Below are 23,986 nucleotides of genomic sequence, written 5' to 3'. Positions count from 1 at the left end.
AGTGTGGTTCCCCCTGGGTTCTATGTTTCAAAATCACACGTTAAGGGATACATTTTTAAAATAAGAGTTGTTTATATATTTTAAAGAACCATTAAGATCAACATAAATGTGTCTAGAGAGTGATGTCTACAAATGGCAAAACATTGTTCTTTGTTAACTGACAACTTTAACAAATCTAATCCACGTGATTACATTATTTAATGTAGTAATTTTGCTAATCAGATTGAAGTGAGGAGGAAGAGATGCATTTGCTTCTGTTGATAACAACAAGAGCACAGCATCGCACTAAGCAGAGGGACAGGATCCCTGGTTCCATTACTGTTCTGGTTCGAGTGCAGAGCACAGAGTTCTGGCACGTCAGTGACGTCAGGCAAATGTAATAGAAGGTGCGCTGGGCTGCAGCACGTCCTCGTCATACAAGTCTTCGGCAAGTTCTTCCTCGTCTCCATCAGGAAAGTAAGTAGGGAATGGCAGGCTTTTACAGTGATCCTTATATGCAGGCAGCGTAGAGTCTTTGACCTGAGGGAATAAAGGAAAAATTCTTACTCATAAATGATACCAATTATGGTATTTAAAATTACCACTAATAAAAAATACCTGTTCCTGTGTGTTTGAACAGGAATGCAACCACTCCACACAGAGGTGATCAATGACTCTACTGTTGCTTCTCTTTGTATTCTAGTAAGCTCGATTAATCAATTTTCCTCAACTGAACCATCTACCTCACAAGAATGAAACCAATTATACTTTATACTTACAATAACTCGTATGTATTTAACTGTCCAGCAGAATGGATATTTTAAAGTCACATCACAATTATCTTTTACATCCACATTTATTTTTCAAATATGAAGGTCTGGTACTAAATACAAATTTAATACCTAATAATTATCCATTTTATTATCTACTCCTTTGGTCTGTTTTTATTACTTTGTTTTCTATACTTACAACCAAATTTTGAAGGTGAGGCTTAAAAACATGGAATTTTTAGTTAACTGTAAGAGCACGAAAAGGAAAACGTCACTTTTATTAAAGAAATTAGCTTACATTTGGCAAAAAGCATTTTTATTAAGAGGTGAAAGACAGAATGACAACAGCAATAAAAGAAAGCCATAAGTGTTTACAGTAGCTCTGAGAACATTTTATGGCCAAAAATATTTCAAATTAGGTCTGGATTCATAGCTGACACATTTTAGCAGAAATACCGATATGATTTAAAATGCCCTATTTTAGTTTTGGATGTTACTGGGCTCCACAAAGCTTCCATACACCTCATTCAGGGAAGGAAAAATACACTTATATACATAGTAAAATAGGACATATTCATTTTAGCAAGAAGAAATGAATAATAGTCAAAATGACAGCTGCTAGGAACACTAAGTGTATAAAGGCAGTTCTATCTTAAACGCCCTCATTATGATTGTTTCAAGAAATGAGCAGGACGTTGCGCAGAAGGAAACCATCACGATCAGTTTTGTTTTGTTTCCAATTCACCAACCTTAGACTCAGCATTAATCAGGAAAACACCCAATAAGAAAACTATGTGCTTATTTGATAAAATCTGTCACAAGGGGTCCAGGTAGTGACTCCCAGTCACGCTTACACTTTTATAGACCTGAGGTTTCCCATAACAAATCACTGATGATGTTTTCAGTACGTCAATATACAATGCAACAGTTAAGACTGAAACTTTCATTTGTTTCTGCTGGAAATCGATGGTGAACGTTCTGTGTTCACTCAACCATGAACCTCCTGACACTCAGGCGGCAGCTTCTACCCTGCATCTCCAAGGCTCGTCTGAGTCGGCACTGTGGGTTTTACTGGATAGAACTAAGTCTCTGGAAGCTCCAGGCTCCACTTTACTCTATCTGGTCAACATGTTAGTTATAATTCCTTTTTCCCTTTCTTTTTAGTTTTGAAAATGACAGTAGGTATTTGGGAAGGCAGGTGTGACAAAGTGATGCTGTCATTGGGAGCCCTGGGCCTGGTCACCTTTCTGGATCATGATTCCCACCGTAGAACTTCTGGTTCTTTGGCCCAAAACAAAACTCATCTATCCCTGAAAGGACAGAGGAATAATGACATTTTGGCACCAGCTCCTTTCTTTCCCTGAAGCCCATTTTCCCACAAGCTCTTTGCTTCACAACTCCAATGTGTAGCTATTTTGTAGGGCTCCTTTCGCTGAGGTGCAGCTCGGACACCGGGCAGAGAACACGTAGAGGAAGGACAGATGCTTCAGAAGCGACATTCAGGTCAAAAGAGATGAACGAGTGGTAGAAACGAGACAGCTGTACATACCTTCACTAAGCAGTTCTTATGTCCAGGTACAGAGCCATTCACGTAGATTATGTTGTGCTTAGTGTTCACTCTCCACACCTACACATGAAGCCAACAACTTGTGTGAGATAAAAGCTCCAGGAAGTAGCAAATGTGTTACTAAAAGCCGAGAAAGTGCCTACAAAGCTGTGAGCACACCTGCTACTGAAGACCAAGCAAAGGCCGAAAAGCTCTGAGTCTTATTTAGTGACTGAAGATCGCAGTGCGCCTTACTTTAGGAGTGGCGGCTGATGGCCACTTCAACTCCATAGTCTGCTTACACCAAGACAGACACGTGGAAATTCAGTTCTGGCTTGGTTATTATTTCTTTTCTACAACTAGCAACTGGGAATTCATAACTCATCGAATCTAATCTCTAAAATAAGCCAGGCAAGCAGACTGCCTTTGAAAACATCTCAACATGGAGGAAAACACACACACAGACTGGTTTAAAAAAAAATGACAGTAAGAGAATAAATGGGCTATCAAGGTATTAATAATACCACACAGAAAACTGTGACAAATAGATGATCCCTACTAAGGGTAAAATAGTAACAGTGGGAAACAGACTTATCTGATAATTAGCTTCAGGTGTCAACTTGACCGGATTAAGGAGTGCTAAGAACATTACTTCCGGTGTGCCTGTGGGGAGTCTGTGTGTGGACTTCATTCAGCGGGTGAACTGCATCCAATCAGCTGGGGCCACAATAAATGAGAGAGACTAGCACTAGAAGCCCTGCCCCAAGTCATCTGAGCTCCAGGCTCCCAGACTTCGGACTCAGCGCCTGTCCATGCCCCTGCCTCATTCTCAGGACTTCTGCTTCAGACTGAGAATTTGATCACTGGTTTTCTGGCTGATGTTATGGGCTAAGTCAGGGCTAGAGGCATTTCAGGGGCTCCAGTCTGCAGGAAGCCTACAGTGGGATTTCTCAGCCTCATACAACAATCATAGAAGGGATTCCTAAAAATAGCCTTTGTTTACCTATCAGGTTGTCTAGTCAAGCATCCAAAGTCACCTGCTCTGGAGAAGTCCGACATAATTATATAAATCCATGCAGAATCTAAACATTAAATGTATGTAGAATCAACTTGGGAAGAAGATACATAAAATGCAACAGCGACTACCTCTGGGTGTTGTTGGTATGGGTAACTTATTTTGTCTTTTCTCAGATTAGTAGATTAAATATAACTTCTCTTAAAACACACACTCTCTCTCTCTCTGAATATGCATGTCCCACAATGCAGTGCTCTTTTCCCCTCTACTGGGACAGTCTGCTCCATTCTTTACCCACATCTACCTCACTCACACACCTGACATACAATCCGAGACAGCTCAGCAACACCCTTCAACTTCTCTGTGATTCCACAATACATAGGAGCACAGTGTCGGGGAGCTTCCTTTCTCTTTATAAAGAAGAAGATTCAATCTAATGCTTAGAGTCCCTTTCCTCCTGCAGGAGCTTGTGAAAATATTCCAGTTCAAATAGTAAACCACTGTTTCTTTCTTTTCTTTGTAACAAGTATCCATTTCACGGCTTAGATGTGAAATATAACTATGCAGCCCCCATTACAGTACAGCTCAGTTTCATTTCCTTTGAGTGAGTCTCACTCCACACCTACAAACCAACCCCACACCTCACAGCCCTAATAGTGGTGAAGCACACTTGCTCACACCTACAAACCAACCCCACACCCTAACAGTGGTGAAGCACACTTGCTCAGGACACACATGGACACTGGACCCTCTAGGCTTCTGCATACAAGCTTACAGCCAGTCCTTTACAGACCTACCTTCAGTCCGTACGCTGTCCTGCTCTGGTTTCCCATCTGCCCAGGCATTTTAGTTCCGGGCCAGACTCTGGCAACATCCTGAACAACAAAAACAAAGGTCACACTTTGAGTACTTCTGATCTGAAACAGTACGGACTAAGTCACAGTGGACACCAGAAACAAGAATGATTAAGTTCTACTCTTCCAAATCCTTTGTTCGGCTAGGTCAGTTCTTTAACTGAATACGGATGTTTATCTATTACTCCTATGTTGGAACACAGTCAAAGATGGAAGTCATGTGAGAATTCTGGGTGCTTGTGAGAAAACTTCAAGAAAACAGACAAGAGTCTTGTGACCTCAGTTTCTTCAGAACACAGAACTGTTCTTGGAGTGTTTTGTGCTCCTCCCAGGTGTGGTGGACAGGAGCGAGTTCCCGTCAGCTGTTGTTATTCATGTGCCTCTGGAAAAACATGTTTTTGCATGCAGTGGCTTGTCCTCGTGACTGAATACTTTCTCATGTGACTCCTCTTAGCCCTCAGAGTATAACAGTCTGATGCTCTGAATAAAGCTGGCTATTGCATGAGACTTTAGTCTGCCTTGTTTTTAGGCCCTGCTCTCCGAGGTTCATGGTGCCAATTAGAGCAGTAGGCACTCCCAGACGGGAAATAAACACACATGAAGAAGCAGACAGGAGACGAACTCATTAGCAGGAATACTAAGTGATCTAACTCTGACAGGAGTTAAAAATATAGCAATAAGAAACACAGTAAACACAAACATACCACATCACTATGTCAAAGGAAACCAGTGGGCTGATTTTACCTCATCCCATTTCCTGGCTTACTGGGCCCCCCACACCCCCACAGCCTGAATGGGCTTCTCCCTCACCTGAGAGGCTACTTTCTCGACTCCTGTTATCTGCATCATTAGAATAATGTTCATCTGGCTCCAGCTGGCTCTGAGCATGGATACTAACCCCTCTTCTGAAGCAATCGAATGTGAAGTGAGGGGCCCACTCGCTGAGCTCTTAGTGAGCAGACAGTCTTGTGTGGCAGGCACACTCTCAGAGGCTGACACTCCCCAGAGGAAATGATGAGGAGCACACCAGGCAGCTATGTTTAAATGCCGAGCTTAACCAGGGCTCTGCCCATTCCCCTTCGCTGTGTTCCCAACACTGATTTTGATTTCCTGGCATTCTTGTGAACAGATTTCTCTTCTCGGTAGACAGTAAGACAAAAATTCCACTTCTTGGTAATACAACCTGTTAGGTGAGAACTTAGTACCTAAGGGGAGCTATCATCTCTTTCTTATTGAGAAAGAAACGGAATATGTAACCAACCACCAACCATACAGGGACTTTGTATTTCCTCTGAGGCTCCAAAGGTTTTATTCAAAAGCTCCCTAGGCAGTCTCTGCTCTACCTCTGGGAAAGAAATACTGAATTAGCAAAACAGAGGGTCTTTTCTTCATTTCTTATGCTATTATTGCTTATTTCTCCATTAATCTCAATGCCCCACCCCCAATACACTATAATGCTATCCTTGACAAGCTCAGTTGCTTCCCCAGGGCAAAACCAGTATGTGAACCAGAAAATGGAGTAGCTACCTGCAGCTGCCTTAGGATTGCAGATAGGACGCTAGGAAAGGTAGGAACAGAGAGTGCTGCCCATGGGTATTTATGCACTAGAGAACTGGGGGAGGCCTGCCTACAAAAGGGGGACGACTACAGGAACCCACTGCGGTCAGGTTGAAGTCATCTGGCCTGACCTGACAAACGGCAAGCAGTCTGTGCAGAGGTGGAGCACCTGGCCTGCATTCCGAGCATGTCAGAGGCTGAGGCAAGAAGAGTACTACAAGTTTTGGGCTAGCCCGGGCTACAGAGTGAGACCCTGCCCACCTCCCACCTCCCTCAATGAGCATCGCTATTTATACTCACTCCAGTTGAAATAGCTCCAGGTCTCCTGTGGGTCTTCGTTTGACCGTGAGAAGCAGGTTGGCCTTTAAATCCCCATCTTTTCATGACACCTTGAAAACCTTTACCAATACTGGGGGAAAAAAGTTAGAATTTACATAATGAGTGGAGTATAAGATATTTCTGACTGTACTTTCTTGACAGCACCTTGGAGTTCTAACAAGACTTCTTATCTAAATAACCAGAAAAGGCCATACCAGCCAACTGCAAATGAACATTCCTTCGTCTGTCTTGGCTTGCACCTCCCCCTGGAGTCTAACTCTGTCTCAAATGTTAGGTCAAGACTGTGAGACAATAGCAAGCTAAGCTCGGGGAATTTACCTAGGAAAGGTTCACCCTCCTAACCTTGTCAGTCTCCTCACAGACACAGCAGGCAGCCATTAGGATGGGCCCCAAAGATCCCAATCTCCTAGTATTTATGCCGTCCTTAATCCCCTTCCCAGGAGCCTAGGGCTGATTCAGTCTAACAGAAAAATATGCTAGGAGATGGGCTGTCAGCCTGAGGTTCGCTTAGCAGAGACTCCTCTGGTACTCTCTCCTCTTGCTCTGCAAGAAGCCCCTGCACTAAACAAGCACTTCTATGGAGCAGAAGGTAGCGAGGGTAGTTCCTATCAGCAACAGCCATGCCACTGAGCATGGAGGCAATTTTCCTTTAGTCAGGGTCCAATGTAACTGTGGCCTTGTGAGGGACCTGTGCCAGGTACAGCCAGGCAAGGTATGCTGAATTTCTAACCACAGACACTGAGGTTGTAGATTTATTTAAGCCACTGTGTGAGGGCTGCGAGTCAGGGAGCAACAGATGGGGCACAGAACAGAGCACTGAATAAATGCACCTCTAGTCTGGCTCTGCCACCTACAAGGGTGAGCCTTCAGCATGGTGGTTTTGAACCTTTCTCACGCTGCAACCCTTTAGTACAGTTCCTCATGCTGTGCTGACCCCAACCACAAAATTTTGTTGCTACCTAATAACTGTAATTTTGCTACTGTCTTAAGTCATAATGTGAATAAATATCTCATATGCAAACCCAGATGGGTCATGACCCACAGGCTGAGGACCACTGCTCTAGATGATGGGCAAGTAGTTTTAGAGGACACCAGATGATCTTGATCTGGGCTGATAGGAAGCTAGTGGAAAAGCAAAAGTAGAGAAAGACAGTTTCTTAATAACCTAAACACTATTTTTAAGCCAGATGGTGGTGGCACACACATTTAATCTTAGCACTAGGGAGGCAGAGACAGATGGATCTCTGTGAGTTTGAGGCCAGCCTGGTCTACAAGAGCTAGTTCCAGGACAGGTTCCAAAGCTACAGAGAAACCCTGTCTCGAAAAACTGGAAAAACACTTTGTTGCAAAGTCTGTTAGCTAAAGAAACAAGCTAATGACACCAAGGTTCTATACTAAAGTCCATCTCTGAAGGTCAAGTACATCCATCCCTATAAGTGATGCTGTGCAGGTCTGAGGATTTCCAAGTCTACTCCAGACATGATCTACACACTCTTAGGGTGGAGATTTTCTTCACCTTTCACCAGACAGTGGCGATACACTTTAACGCAATATTGTGGAGTTTCAACAAAGCCAGCTATGACGTGCACTGTTCAGACCAATTACAAAATAGCGTGAAAACCACACTCTTTCTACAAGGACTTTGCTACACGTTTATTAACAAAGATGCATCAGACAATGGGCTGAAGAAAGCCCCTTGAATAACAGCTTTAGATAAATCAAGAACTGAACTTGAAAACAATTAGAGGCTATAAATGGAGTCCAACAGGCACGCGCTCTCAAATCACACATCAAAACTGGTTCAGAACTAAATTAGACGTAGCTTGCATCTCTTTCTGCCAGCATATACTACTCTCTCTCTTCCCTCAATAACTACAAAAATAAGTCGTCCTAACAAAAAGCTAAACTAGAGTGTAACATAAATTCAATGAAAAAGGAACTGGATAATTTCATAGAGAGATGCACTCCAAAGAAAAGCTATGAAAATCAAACACTGAAATTGTGCTACAGATATTATTAATATTTCCACTTAACAATGAATTTTAGGGCATACTTGCAAAGTAATGCAAAAAGCTTAGCAATTTACAAATGAAGAGAAGGAAGTGAGGAATAATTTGGAAGTATTCTATCATTTAGCAAGCAGCAGCTAAGAGCAGCAGGGGAGAGCAGCCAGCAATACTCATCTTGAAGGAACACGCTTTAAAAATACCACATTCAAACATGGCTGCCTTTGTAGACGTTCACCACTGCCTCCAGAGTTCTCAAACTGATTATCTGCCTTAAAAAGACAGCTGAGTGCACGCACCAGTAAACGCAAGCAGGTAAATTACAGAAGATAATTGAGCTCATTTTAGAGTAAATGATTACAAGATGAAAGTGGTTCCCTCAAAGTGCTAATTACATGTCAGCTAATTGCATATTGTTTTCCAGTCTGGTCTGGAACACTTCATGAGCTCCACTGTGTACAATGGAACCTCTTCAGTAAATAACCTTTAAACAAAAGGCAAGACCACAAGTGACACGACAATTACTGGCTTCGCTCAGGGTGCAGGGAGAGAGTGCACCTGTTGATCCATGGGAGGCACAGGTAGCGAGGCTCTGGCTTTTCCCAGTTGCTATCCAACTTGAGAACAAAAGGAAAGCAAAAGCAAGGAATGAACAAATCTGTACTTAGCCTACCCTGGTGTGACTCAAATATAATACTTCTGTGAGTCACAGAAGAAAAACTTAACAGAAATTTATACACAACACAGATGCCCACCTCCCTCGCCCTCCACCCACTGTGGGCCTTTTCCTGCTCGTTTGTCTGAGACAGGGTCTCATGCTGCGGCCCTGGCTCGCCTGGAGCTCACTGTCTAACTCAGGCTGGCTCAGAACTGACGGCAATCCTCCTGTCTCCAACAGTGCTGTGTTTGTAGGTGTGTACTGCTCGTCTAGCTATGTAGTTCTTAGCTAATGTCTGAAGAAATAAATCAAATGAAAATCCAAATCAGGGAGAATGCAATTTTAGATATTCTAATTACAGTGAGGCTCATGTGAAAACAAGGAAAACAAAACTGAGTTTATTTAGGATGCTTACACCATTTACAAAGTCATTTACAAACAAGAAACCCCTCAGAGGTCTGTCTCACTTAGCAGACTACTGCCCCGTTCCTTGGCCCATGCTTCCCATATGACTGCATACAGGGCAGAGAGACTCCGGCTTCTCCCAGTTGCTATCCAAGTTGAGAACAAAAGGAAAACAAGAGCAAGGAATCAACAAATTTTAACTCAGCCTACCCTGGTGTGATGACTTAGCCCAATGACCAGCTAGAGAGGTGAACCTAACACTACTACTGTTGTGTAGTGGGAAGAAAGGAAAGAGAAAAGGTTGAGAGGCCTACACGATCAACCGTAGACTCTTCCAGAATGTATCACATGATTTACCGTTTCCCAATGAATCCTATTATCTCTAGAGGTTAATATATGGGAATTTCATTCCCTGGCCTTGTCATGACAAATGCCCAAATACTGACAACCAACAGTTTTGAAACACACCCAGCAGGTATTTCTCTACATGTTTCTAATACCCAGGGCAAACATGTCTGAGGCAAGGAGAGACTACTTATCTACTCTGAACCACCTGTGCTCAGTTTTCCAAGGATCATTCACAGTCCCACCCCAAGTCTCTTCTTTGTCACTGGCTTCTGTGACATCTCTCTCCTCTTTTTTCCTCAGGTTTACCATCCACACCTTTGCAACCGATTTTCCTCTTTCTGGAATTTACTCTGAGATTAATCTAATCTAAAAATGCAAAAGGTTTTTTTTGTAAAATAATTTTTAATATGAAATCGTTGCACCTACTGAAGAATGGAGACTATAATGAAGCCGGAAGCATCCATCACTCACTGGCAATTGCTGACTCCGGGCTTGCCATATTTCATCTGATTCTCTTGCTCTGCAATTCCAAAAGGGTACTTAAAGCAATCTCCAGAGAGTCTATCGTTTACATTACAGTATTACAGTAAGGAAAGGTAGGGACATGTTCAAACTACAAAACCACACTATGGTTATCACAATCTAGAAAGTGAACGACTCCTTAACATCAAACATGCAGTCAGTGTCCTCTTTTCAGAGGCGTTCTCTGCCCTTCTTTGGCGTCTCCCCACCCTGCTGCCATCAATGTACACTTCGTGGTTTCCTTAATCTTCGAGATATACTCTCTCCCCAAAGTCACAGGAAAAGGTAGTCTGAGTATCCTGCTTCTGATTCTCTTCTCACTATGGTCTAAGTCATGGATTGGCATAAGTTAGCTTGAGCATCCTGGTTTTGTAAATAAAGTTTTATTGGGGGTACAGAAATGCACAATCATTTACGTGTTGACTACATCTCTGTTTTAGAGCTATTATGTCGAAAAATGTCTGATATGTTAGACGATATCAGACTTGGACTCTTAATGATTTCATGTTTTCTGTTCATTTCTCAAGGTTTCTTCCCGAGGTGGAGCTTCCTTTTAAACTTAACAAGAAGCAGTGACAACATGGTGATGGCGGCCAATGCCCCTGAGGAGGTAGTACTCAGTGCCAGGTTTGAGCCAGGAGCTACAACAGTGGTTCTCAACCTGTGGGTCGTAAGCCCTGGGAATAAAATGGCCCTTTCTGAGGGTTGCCTAAGGCCATTGAAGACAAAGATATTTACAATTCACAACAGTATAAAATTATAGCTATGAAGTAGCAATGAAAAATCTATGGCTGGGTCAGCACAACATGAGGTGCTGTTGCGGCATCAGGAAGGTTGAGGACCACTCACTGCTCTCGAAGCGCTCACGTTAAAGATGAAGTAGAAAGAGATCACGGAACTTGCCTTGGTCACAGAGCTACTGTGGCGTGACCTTGTTCACCTGTCACTTATTATCTTGCTGAATTGGTTTTTGCTGCTTGGTAGGTTTGCATTAGGAAAGCAACTATAGAAATACAGACAGCCACTAAAATATGTTCAAACAACAAAGCAAGAGACAACTCTGAGACAATTCCTCCCAAACTCTAGCCTCCAACCGTGACTTAGGGTGGATCCTGAGAGATTTATCTCTTTGTATCCCAACCACATCGTTTCACTAATGTCTAAAAGCTTATTGCTCTGAACAGATAGTATTGAAAATGGACAAGAAATGGAGGACAAAGTAGAAAAGCCTGTCCTCACATCAGTCACAGGAGGGGGGAAACGAGAGGATACAGAACCTATACTCAAAAGACAAGTCTCCACAGATAAAGGGGAAAACAATACTCCCATGGACACTGAAGGGCTTAAATTCTGAACAGGGAACTGCCTTCCAAATAAGAAGCACTGAGGTTCGGGCACTAGAAAATTTAAGAGGAATAAAGAAAACCAAGCAAATGCGTGTGTGCTGTCCAGACACCCCATGGCCCGGGAAGTCAGACACTGTACTCGGAAGTTCAATCCAATTTCATGTGAGCAGTCAGACCACAAGCATTTAAAGGCACCAGAGAAATGCAGTAATGCTGGCTACAAGTGGTACAGTCCCTGGAAACACTTGGCACAAGGTTACATAAGATCCAATGGAAGGCAGTCTGCATGAAGATGCACAGCCCAGAATGCAGTGTGCTTCCATGGGGGTAGCCCATTTCCCGCACAGGAATGAAACGAAAGCTGAGCTGCAGACGTGCAGCAGCGAGGACCTCCTCCAAGCGGTCCTCCTTTCTTCCAGAGCTGACCATCACTGTCTTAATCCTGAGGCTATCTGTTCTTCCACACTTATCTGCTATTTAGACTTAAGACTTCCACATAATTTCAAATCATCTTGTTTTCTGGAAACAGAACCTTACAAAGGAAACATTCCCCACCCTTACTTGATACACAAAACTGGAGTTACCAAAAGAAAAAAAAAAGCCAAAGACACTCAATAGTAGCACACGAACTGAAAGCATCCACTGAGCACAGGTGTTTGAAAAGCTAAGCTGCACACCAAGCTAGTCACAAGATAGCTGCTGACCAAGGCATCTGGCTTTGCAAGCCCTTTCAGGGTCTCCATATGTCCTGCAAGTTATATAATGGAATTCACACAGCACTGTATGTAAAGTTCACAGGAGAAGTGTGTGGTATCTTACGATTTGTAATAATTCATAAACTTAAAAGTAAAATAATATGCTTTATAACCCAGTCTTCACTAGTTAACCAAACCAAAGGTTAGAAAAACTGAATAGTGTCACCAAGAGACAAGTCAAGTGATCTTACTGGTTTCAGTAACTAGGGAAACAAAGGAACAGGGTCAGACTTCTAACTGCCGATCTACCCCATGTCATTTCTACAAAGCTGGACAGGCATAAAGGCACCCAGTGACTTCTGAAGTGGCCTACGTGTGACCTGAGGTGGGCCTGGTGAAAAACCAAGCCTGACACTCACCAGGTGTCTTTGGGTAAAGCAGCTGTTTGGTTGTCACCATCATAGAGTCAACGCAAACAAACTGCTCTCTCCCAGAGTCTATGGACACCTTTATCTGTCAGAGGGCTCTTGGTGAGAATGCCCTGGTAGGCACTATCATGTGACTAAGAGAAGTAAACAGACAAAGGAATGAAGTCAGAATCCATGAGGAGAGGACAAGGATTGATAACAACTGGTGCCCCTGTAATTTTGGCTTTTCTAGGTCGTGTGCGTTCCAGCAGCCAGCAGGAACAGTTTCCAAACATCTACACAGACTTGGGTACTCTATTACAGCAGTAACTTCTCTAAGATCTAGAGAGTTCCTAGAATCATACAGACACCACACCACGGGGCAGAAATGGTTAAAGATTCTCAAATACTAGCCCAGACTAAATGAATCAAAGGCAGCGTTTCTGTTAGCGTGGCAGGCACACACAGCAGTCTCACCAGCTAACACAAGAATCAAGCTTCATGCTCCGAACGAGACCTGAGTGTGGAATTTCCTCTAGTTTCTGATGAAACAACTGCAAACAGGTTTCAGTTACACTGGGACACTTAAACACAACAACCACGTTCACAAACAGTATAAAATCTTATACTCCAAGAAACTGGAAAGAGCACGCCCAATTAAACTACTCCGTGGTCACACAGAAGACATCAGCACTGCTCAGGCATGTTTCACAATTGAAGTGTGTGCTGTCCTGGTCTTCAAAGCAGACCTCACTGGGGATGCACTTAATTCTCAGGACCTTGCTCGGAGCCCCGTGTCTGGAAGCACACATCTCAGTTCACCTGATGGAAATTGCTTGGAACTAACCCAGTGCACCTTTAAAACTGACAGTCAGACTTACAGAGAGGCGGGGAGGGCATGGGCTTTTATTCACTGACTTGAATGACCGCCCTTTCACCTACTGATCTCTAACATATGAAGAAACCAAAGCAAAGGAGAAGTGCAGTGCTGAAGACCTACGTTTTGGCTGTGACATCCACATACTGTCCAGGGCGAAAGTGAGCAGCATAAAGAGGGGTCCCTTTATAAAAAGAAAAGGAGAAATCATGTTATCCACCGCACAGAAAGGACTATTCAGACTCCTCCCCCACAAGGCTCCCAGCTGTGCTTTCAAATGCTTGTAGATCATGGGCAGTTAGGAACAGTAGAAATACCCAAACAATGGAGCTATCCACAAACAAGTTCTAGCTATCACTGAGAAGGCTGAGGGACAAGGGAACCCTGTTCAAGGCACACATGCTAGAGTGAGCCACAGACCACATCTGACTAAAGCTCCTTCATGGGCTCATGAAGCACGGGTCAGGATGAGTGAGTCCCGTGGTCATCTGGTCCTCCTGCTGGCAAACAGATCTAATGATGGCCAGTTGTCTCAGTGAATAAGCATGCTGAATTAAAGTATATTATCCATTTCACACAAGGGGAAAAGAGAAAGTATGAGAAGAATGAACGCATCGGAGTCTAATGCAGTCTCCGTCATCCAGTGGACTGTGATGCACGGCCTGGACTCAGCCTCTCCTTTGCTGGCCACTGATTACAGAGGGGACATTCAGACAGCACCGGTCATGTCAGATTATTTCTGGTCTAGGCACATGCTGAACAAATCTTTCACCTAGCAGAAGCCTAGGTCTTTGGATTAGACAAAACCTGCCCTTACAGATACTCCTAAATCTATATTAGAAATATGTGTAAGTCACAGCCCTGACCTAAAAAATGTGTTATTTTTGGTTAAGAGTCAACAGTACACCATCAATTAGGAGCCAAATTAAATAAAAAAAAATGACAAAAATGACTAGATTCTCAATGTAGCTGAGAATGAAACTGAAAGCCAGTTTTAGTTTGTTTAATTAGTACACAGAGCAGGGTGTAGTGGTATTTAAGAGTGGTTGCTTTAAGGTAAGATTAATCTAGGGTTGCTAGAAACTTCATTCTATGTATGCCAAAACATCACATTATACTCTATGCATGAATACAAATGATTTGTCAATCAAAACTATTAATTTAGAAAAGAAACTTTAAAGGATTACAAGGGACCTCATTTTTGCCAAGCTGAGCAACTCAAACTGCTGTTTGGCCATCACCGCCTCACAAAGATGTAATTTAATATGGTTTGAGCTAGAGCAAAAATTAACGTGGACTTGACTTTTATAATCATCCTAGACATGACCAGAGATATGATCTTAGACAAACGAGATATGCTAATATCAGTGCCTGGACTCAGCAAATTTGGTGGATACTCAAATTTGCTTCAGAATAAATCGTTTATATTCCAAGTGGAATATATGCCCATTATAAGTCAGATCAATAGCCACTACTGCAAGTCTTACCAAAATTTTATAATCCAATTTATTTTGCCTTAAAATTAAAAAATTCACTATCTTCTTGCTGCAATTCAAGTTCAAAAACTGAGGAGCTCTCTTGAGGGTCAAAACACACCAAAATATCATACTTTAGTAACCATGTGCTTTAGTAAAATCACATGTCAAACCTTAATTTGACATTCCATGGACAGGGAAATGAATCTTTCTCCAAGGGATATGTTTGGCGGTTCTCCTTTCAAGGCTGTATTTTCTCACTCTCCAGGGGAGTGTACTATTCCTAGCAGAATCCTAGCTCGCAAATCAGGAACACAGTTTAAAGCTAGAACACTGACTTGGAGAGGCTTTTTAAAAAATGTGACACTCCACATTAGCAAACAAGAGCTCCTCCCTCTCAGGGAAAACAAAGAGGATCCTACAGCTTTCCCTTCTTACCAGGGACAAAGACTTGTTTGTTCCTAGTGACTAAATCAGATAGGTTTTATATTTAAAAATAAGTGTTTGGGACTATGTATTTTGTTTAGCTGTATTGAAAGGGCTGACATTAAACAAACCACATATTTGGGTATTTTTACCTCCCTCCTCTCCCGAACTCAGATTACCTGGCTTAATTACAGCATTATCTGTTACATGAAAGATTTTAATTGTCTGCTTCGGTGGCAATCCAAGTTCTCGGTAAAATTCCAAAATAGAATCAGGTTTCTAGAGGGAAAAGTAGCATATATAAGTAGCACATTAAGAGTACAAGGGCCTGAATGCAGAGACCCAAATCAAGATACAAACACCCAGAAAAATAAAAATCAAAGCACATTTTATTTCCCTAATGAACCAACAGCATCTAAGTCCCTGTTTACAGGAGATGAGATTACATCTAAGAACAAATAAATGCATTGCTTAAGATCCAGCCAGGTGTACCAGTCTCAGACAGAATGGATGACCTCACTGGTCTAAAAGCACAACAGGCACTGGTCACAGGTCCGTGATCTCTGTTCATGGGGCCTTTCCAACAAATTTTTGGGTAACTTGCCCTCTTAATTACTCAGGCCTCTTGAAATACTGTCACCTGCCAACCCCTCAGCCTATTTTTTTATTCCTTAGACCTTTTATCTATGTCCATAATGATACACTTAATTAAAAATTGCTTAAATCATCTATACCTGCAGTTCAGTGAACTGTATTCTGAACACGGAGGGCATGGCTGTTCTAATGGGCTGTGCAGTGAACACGGAGGACATGGCTGATCTAATGGGGCTGTGCAGTGAACACGGAGGACACGGCTGTTCTAATGGGCTGTGCAGTGAACACGGAGGACACGGCTGTTCTAATGGGGCTGTGCAGTGAACACGGAGGACACAGCTGTTCTAATGGGCTGTGAGTGAACACTGTTCTCGAGAAGCCACTGTTCCCTCCGAAACACAGAAATCTGAAAGCCAGATTCTGCCCTCGTTCTCTGCTCTTTCCCTTCTCTCCTGCTGAGAATACCAAAGCCCCCTTCTTCACCCTTACTCAATCTTACAAGAACAAACACTGAAGCTTTCCTTACAAATCTGGCTCCTGGAATTACTTTCCTGATGTTTCGAATTCACATGCATTTCATTTACATGATTTCAAATTTGCTTTTGACATTCACATAGTTCAGCTGATTTATAAGGCATAATATTATATTATTAATATTGAACTTGGAGTGTATCAAGACGCTTCTGAGACAAAAGATGCATTTGGGACAAAATTATAAAATGAACATCACAGCCTACATTAACACTAGGCTCAATCATAAAAAGGACTAAGAAAATATATACATTTTAATATCACTAGAAATGAATAATTGTTTCAACTAAAATTATAATATTATAATACTAGGTCTAAGGACGGAGGAGAGTTTTCTTATTGTCTATTTTTATCTTGTTGTTTGTTTTTTGAGATGGGGTTTATTTGTGTAACAGCCCTGGCTGTCCTGCAACTCACTCTGTAGACGAGGCTGGCCCTGAACCCACAAGATCCACCTGCATCTGCCTCTGGAATGCTGGGATTAAAGGAGTGTGCCACCACTCCTGGCTTTTTATTTTTTAGCTTTCCTTGGAGAAAAAAAAAGCTGAGGTGGGGGGGGGGGCAGGTGAGGCAGGAGAAGACAACTGAGAGATGAATCGGATTTGGGTACATGGAGTGGGGTTAAAAAATAAAAGATAATAGAAAATTAGGTTTTAGTCCTGATAAAAACCAAATGCTCAAATTAAACTGAAACCAGACGCATAGTAACAGTCTGGTTGGCCCCGCTTCCTTTCCCCTCTAAATTTCCAAATAAATGATTCAAAAAGGCAATTTGGAGGCTGACAGTATTGTCACACGTGGGTAGCCCCATCCATGGAGCTGTCTTCCCGCTGCAGAATGTCTCAGCATTTATCCTTCCTACAGTGAAAGCATTGCTCTGCTCCCAAGATGAATTGATTTAATCAACTTTTAGGGCTATTTAATGTTCTTACGAAGAAACACTATGTACCACATCAATTTTTATTTATAAGACACAGAAATAACAAAAACAAACTAGTGTAGGTTTTTAGCGGTGTAAATTCTTTGCAGATTAAATAAACACAATGGTGCTTGCCCTATTATACACAAAACCATTTTAATCAACTTATTTTGATTGCCCAACTGTCCAATATTTTCTATTCATAGTCTTGTAAAAGCAAGCAAACCAAAAGATAAAAACAAGACCCCTCTATATAGTCAATCTGTATGCAGCTTCCCCGAGGGCAAAACATGTAAGTAGCCAGGGTATTTTTAGTTTGGAAAAAAAATCTCTTCTTTTTAAACAAAAACACTTATAAATGGTGAATGCTTCCCACCCTGGCAAAGCAACTTTTTCTTCTTGTTAGCTCAGATCAATGACACAGGGTAACGGGTTTTACTGTGACAATTCCATACATGCATAGAACATACTTTGATCATCTCCCTTCTCATTGATCTCTAACCCCCTTCTTTGTCTCTAGCAGACCATTGCGAAGTGAATGGCTCGCAAAGTTCATATAGCTGAGTGGTCAGCATCTACCACAATGTAAGGAAAAGCACTCCAATGTCAAAATTCCCCCCCGGTGCTGCAAATGACGTTAAGGCTTATACACAGAGGGGAGGGAGGACAGCAGTCTTGAGCGTAAAAGTGGAGTGCTATCATTTCTGAAAAAAATTAATTATTAGTAAGTACTGTGCTGCTTTGGAAATATTCTTCGTGTTTGACTGATACTACATCTTTATTATTAAGTAAAAGAGAATATATTAAATTGTGCTTCCAAGTGTGTTTTCTTTGAGAACTAAAAGATTCAGAGAATTGACATGCATTTCGGAACTGGAACAGAATTCAGAGATCTCCAAATTCTACTTTTATGAGTAGGGCATGGAGGGCTGGGGTGGGGGCGAGGCGGGGTGAGGGAAGGACGTGAGAAAGCAGATGAAGATGAACTAATGGTAGCACCCAGGGTCAACCGTGTTCCCCAGCACCTCCTATTTATTTTAAAAAATGATGATTTTTTTTAATGTATGTATAAGTGTTTTGCTTGCTTGTAGTATGTGCACCATGTGTATGCCTAGTGCCTATACAGGACAGAAGACAGCATAAGACATCCTGTAACTGGAGTCACAGGTGGTTATCAATTGCCATGTAGTGCTGGGAACTGAGCCTGGGTCCTCTGCAAGAGCAGCCCTGCTATCTGCAGTATTGGAGGAGTCACTATTTATCTATCTTTTGGAGCAGAACAAACTGTCCCAATATGATGCTTAATTTATAAGTGTCAAGAACATAAGGTCATAGATTTACAAAATTGATAATGAAAATAAAAATGACAGTAGTCATATAAAAAACAAGGAAATGGCTTCCACAAGCACTCTTTTTACATTCATTGTTCGTTTCTGTTCCCTCCCTGTGAATTGCCTTGGCCCTCAACAAGGTGGACTGGCTGTCTCCAGTTCTGTGGCTGCTGAATATATGCTGATTTATGGGATGGCTACCTCAGTCACCCCTCTTACCAGTCTGAGGGTTCGCAGGGGGTTAATATCCAGAAACATGTAAGTACGCAAGTCTGTGGAGTCTGCCCTGCTCTTACCCGTGGTCAATCAGTCCTGACCAGTGACTCCACTCCTCCACCCCAGAGGCTAAAGTGATCATGCGTGGTAATGAATGGATGCAAGAGGCTTCACATGACGTCACCGGCATATAGTAAGCACTCAAAAGAAGTTAATTGTGACAAGCACATACATTTAGTGTAGCAATTTCCTCTGAATGACGCATTCCTTCCAGGAAGGAGGGGGCACTCATGAGACAAGAGCAAACCTCGCAATTTCCAACTATATTTGTGAGGCTTCACAAGGCCTTCCTGAGCCCATAGAAGCAGCCACCAACTGCCTACGACAGCACTGCTCAGCCCACTGCATGCAGGAGATTCCTCAGCCTGGAGCAGTCCACACCTCGTGCCGGGAGCTCCGGGCTTGCAGACTTAGAGCTGTTACCCTGCCTGGGTTGGACTGAGCTGCCCAAACTCCTGTATGCAATCTTCACTCATATGCCTCTAAGTAACCCTGTGACGGCACTGGTTTGCCAAGCTGGCCTTCGTTTTTGTCTTTGGTCTGCTGTGGATTCCCTATTTGCAAGGAGTAGATATTTGCTTGTGTCTCCTCAGGAAAAGTCACACAGCTTACAAGAAATATTTGCTACTTGTTATGGGTACATCCTGATTTTTGCCCGTGTTTATTTTGTAAACAATGAAAAATACTATTTGGAGATAGTGCTGTGTTCTAGTCACTTACTGGTGACCACCATCTTGACTTCTAGGGTTCGGTCTGAGACACCAGCAGAGGGTAGTAATTGGGGCATTTCCTAACAAGCTACACATTCAGCACCCTGTTAACACTCTACTTAGGAAATAATGCTTTTCTATATGTTAAAACACACACACACACACTAAAAAAAAAAAAAAAAAAAAAAAAAAAAAAAAACCGAATAAACAAAGCCAAGATCTACGGAGCATCTATGAAGCCCAGGCACATCAGAGTACCTCATTTAGTCCTGCGACAAGCCCACTAGGTGGGCGGTACCTTTAGTCCCCTACAGATGTACAAACATTATATCTTGTGAGGGCAAATAGGCTTGAAGGGGGGGAGGAGGGAAGAAGCACTAGGCCAAACCCAGGGTCTGCTAGGGTCCAGAAGCCTCTGCTAGTCTGCCTCTCCCAAACAGTCCTCAGGAAAGTCGCAGTTTGTGACTACAGAACATTCTTCAAACACGAAAGCAGGCAGAGCGGAAGCTAATAAAATGCGCTATTTTAGGAATGGGAATATATACTTACATATAAGCGTGACACGGTTTTTCCACCCACAGTGAGGGCTGCTGTTTTTCCATTATAGCTTTCCTTGGGAGTATATTTTAACACATGACAGTCTTGTACCTGAAAACAATAAAATTTACAAAACTTAAGCTTGTAGTGTGATTCCCCAGCCAGCACGAGGGCCTCGTATAATTAGGATTTCAGAGTTACTTAACTCATCCACGCTGACAGCAACGTGATCACAGCTACAGTCAGGGACTGGAAGAACCGTACGTGAAAGTGATGGATGGGCTTGAGATATTTTCTAAGAATGGACTAAGTGGCAGATCTTTGAGGATCTGTTAGTTATCCCTCTCCGCCAGAGCACTGCTCCAGGTCTCCTAACTGTACTATGGGAAGACTGGTTTAAACCAGACTCCACTTCCCCAGAACCATCAGAGGCAAAGGTCCTCATTATTACCTGTCCCTCTCCCCTTTCCCATGCGGTTTTCTGTACAGGATACACATTCCAACATTACAGCTTATGTACACAGATCTTGGCACACACACAGATGTTCCTATGTGTTCTTCTATGTTCTATGTTTTCTTACCTGAAGTAATGTGACTGCATGCCTTTGACCATCTTTGGTCCATAGAGGCATCATGCCCAGCTTCAGGGCGACAAGGCCAACTCTGGAAGAACCTGGCAATAAATACAATATATTCAAGGCTATTTATAGATTTAAATATCTGTAACTATATCAGGCACAATATACTGGTGGTTAATAAATGTTTATAAAATGAGCACATGTAAAACAATTCTAACACTCAGTTTTAATATAACAGAATTATACAGAGCATATAAATCTATCATTATTCTTTCCTAGTTTCAGATCTTGTCCAATATCCTCTATCAGAAAACATCTGCTGGGCAGTAGTGGAGGCACACACCTTTAATCCCAGCACTCGGGAGGCAGAGGCAGGAGGATCTCAGTAAGTTCGAGCCCAGCCTGGTTTACAAATGGAGTTCCAGGATAGCCAAGACTGTCTTGAAAAACCAAAAGTCTATTCAAATTCTAAAAGGTATTGATGTTAGATGGTCTTATACTATACAGATGCCACAGGTTGTCCTAATGTACTCTGTTGAGAACTTCTGGAGCTAGGAATGTTGCACGGGAAAGGCTGAGTTTGATCTCATGAACTACAGTAAGCCAGGCGTGAGGGTATATGCCTATCACCCAGCATTCAGGTGGTAGAGGCTGGAAAATCAGGAGTTCAAGAACACTCTTGACTACTGAGAGCTCAAGCCAGGCTAGACTTGAACTTTTGTCACTAAACAATTTAAGTGTCTCAGTAACTTCAGAGACCACATGTTCAACAGCAAAGGCCCCATCCTGCTTGGTCTGGTCCCGCGTGGGTTTAGAGTCACACCAGAAACAGAGCTGAGTGTGGAACTACGCTTATCCAGATGGGTACACAAGGGTTCCAACTGAAAACAGCAGTGCCCACTCAGGACATTTTACACTAGGTTTCTCCAACCTTTTCTTCATAGCATTTCCCATTCATTTTACATTCTATGTATCTAGGGGAGGAAGGTCGTATATCCAGAGGGATTTTCCTCTCACAAGACACCTTCCTGAAGTCTTTTACTAGCAGCAGATGAGGAGTTTGGAAATAAGCTGGCAACCAAAACAGACTGAAACCGACAGGCTCAAGAGATCCGAGATGTCAAATTTATAAGGCAGTTACCACTTTCATGCATCCAGCCATACTGTGATTAAGAGGTCATGTTTCGACACCCCCCAAATCACCTGGTTCCCAAGGATGTAAAGGCCATGGTTCATCTTTCAGGGGATTTAGTTTACTTGCTAACTGGGCTTTATTTTCATCAAAGACCAGTTGCTTAACAAACGAGGCATTTTCTTCAGAAAGATGCTCATCCCACCAAGTGCTACTGTTGCTGTGGCGAGTTCTCACACAGAACCAGATATTCGTTCTAAAAATAAATCAAAAACAACAAGAAAACCAAATCATTATTTCTGTTTAATGTAGGGGAGGCCACCGTGTTAGGATAATAACTCAAGGCCCCAGGGAATGGAATGGATCGTGTACTTTCCCTAAAATTTCTTATAAGAACTCTGGGGCTTCTACTTTCATCAAGGTTAGCCTGAAGGCTTTTCTGCTGCCTCCGCGAAGAACGATCTTACCTAAACATATGAGGGGATACTAGCCCAAATAAATGTGTATTTGACACTCTCAGAGCCAATGGAGCACTGGGCAAGCTGGATTTCCTCTCAGTTTTCCTCCTCCCTGTAATGACATGGCCTACGCTAAGAAACCAAATATACAAAGTTTTAGAAACAAAACTAAAATACACGAAATGCAAACCTCTGACACACCAAGAAGGATCTAAGTGAGCTCTGAGGCAGAACAAAGTGTGTGTAATTCTTGCACGGAGCGGGCCAAAACTAAATGAACCTTGGTGCAGTCTCCTTTGGCTTGTAGTTAGGAAGTTCCAGCTTGGAATCAAGAGTGATTTTCTACTTACGAGCTGACTGACTCTAGCCAACCTATTTCCCTTTGGTGTCAGCTTTATCTAAAAAACTGTTATGACAGTGGTTTGCTCACAGGGGGCTGGCTACAGGGCACACGGCTAATACACACTTAACACAAACTCGTCTTGTACAGTGCACACTGGTTAGAAGACATTACTGCTGCTGCTAATAGTCGCAGCTAATAGCTAATTTCTTAAATATTAAAACGCTACCCCTTCGAGCCTTTAGATTAAAAGACGTTTTCTTAATCAGTGTCACACCCCTGGACACAGGACCCCTTCCGCTTCTAACAGACCGTCTGCGCGGGCCAAGTCTCTGGTCAAGGACACAGCTGTGATGGCTGCGCACCCCTCCACCCACTCTCTTGCCCATACCCACCTATTCCCTAAGCCCGGGGCAGCACCTAGGCCTCTGGTGCTACAGCCCAACACTTGGGCGCCGGCCTGCGCCAGCAGCCTACAACCCGGCATGGAGGGGCCGAGCACGGATCGGCTCGCGACTCCTGCCGGCGCGCCGCCGCGGAGCTTCCAGCGAGTCCCCAAACCGAGTACCACGCGTTCGAAGGGTGCACGGGACAGTAGTCACGCCGCTGGATCGCCCATGCCCTCCGCGGAGGAAGAGAACAGCAGGGCCGCTTCCGGTCCGTTTCTCAATGCGTTCCGGGCGGAGGCCCACCTCTCTGAACTATGGTTCCGTCTCCAAACGAACCTACTTAGCCAATGGACGCGGTGACTGACTTCTCTCTTTAGCAATGGGAAAGGAAATATTTGGGCTTTAATTTTTAGAGAACGAAGCAAGAAAGGATCAAACTTTCTTAGGAAGCTAAGGAAAGATAGTTCACCTCCAAAAGTCCCCACTGTGGGACGGGACAACTCACCGTGCTAAGCAGCACTTTGGCAGGTTTATATTGGATAATCCTAAGAACAGTCCCGAAGAGGAGTTGTTTCTATATTATAAACGAGGGGACACAAACTTAAATTTTATGTTCATGCCAACAATAGATGGATAGAGTTAACACTGAATTAAGTCTGGAGTGTGTTAACATTAGAATGGGACCAAAACCAATACAATGGCGTGCGACTTTCAGGGCTGGGCATACATAGTTCTAGGCAGTTCTTTGACTAGTGAAAGATCTTGAGCTCGAAACATCCAGAGAGGTGGTTCGTGGATTTGAGATCAGGTGTGATTGCTGCAGAAAATGGTATTATCACAAAGTTTCAGAGTGCTTGTGGCACAGCTACCGAAAGTTTCTGTGTCTTCTACGCCCCAGGACTTGCCCACCGTGCATGGTACATTCATTTTCCCACTTCAAAAGTGCCTTTCCCGGTCAGATGATCA

At 42.9% G+C, this 23,986-nt stretch overlaps 1 protein-coding gene across 1 annotated transcript; it reads right to left on the bottom strand.

Moving 5' to 3' along the window:
- Nucleotides 1–48: 48 nt before the first annotated feature.
- Nucleotides 49–23,283, bottom strand: Mrpl3 (mitochondrial ribosomal protein L3). The gene is made up of 10 exons (XM_050139479.1): nucleotides 23,027–23,283; nucleotides 21,905–22,089; nucleotides 20,705–20,796; nucleotides 20,136–20,234; nucleotides 15,405–15,504; nucleotides 13,448–13,508; nucleotides 6,022–6,130; nucleotides 4,108–4,185; nucleotides 2,299–2,376; nucleotides 49–519 (listed from the first exon to the last, which is right to left on the bottom strand). Exons 1-10 carry the CDS (start codon nucleotides 23,116–23,118, stop codon nucleotides 367–369), a joined length of 1,047 nt encoding a protein of 348 aa, XP_049995436.1. The 5' UTR covers nucleotides 23,119–23,283; the 3' UTR covers nucleotides 49–366.
- Between the last annotated feature and the right edge of the window lie 703 nt (nucleotides 23,284–23,986).

This window comes from Alexandromys fortis, unplaced genomic scaffold, assembly GCF_014885135.2.
Source record: "Alexandromys fortis isolate MF-2015 unplaced genomic scaffold, M_Fortis_MF-2015_v1.1 scaffold_36, whole genome shotgun sequence".
Classification (NCBI taxonomy): domain Eukaryota; kingdom Metazoa; phylum Chordata; class Mammalia; order Rodentia; family Cricetidae; genus Alexandromys; species Alexandromys fortis.
The sequence above is the reverse complement of the archived record's forward strand: the minus strand, read 5'-3'. Positions and strand labels throughout refer to the sequence as shown.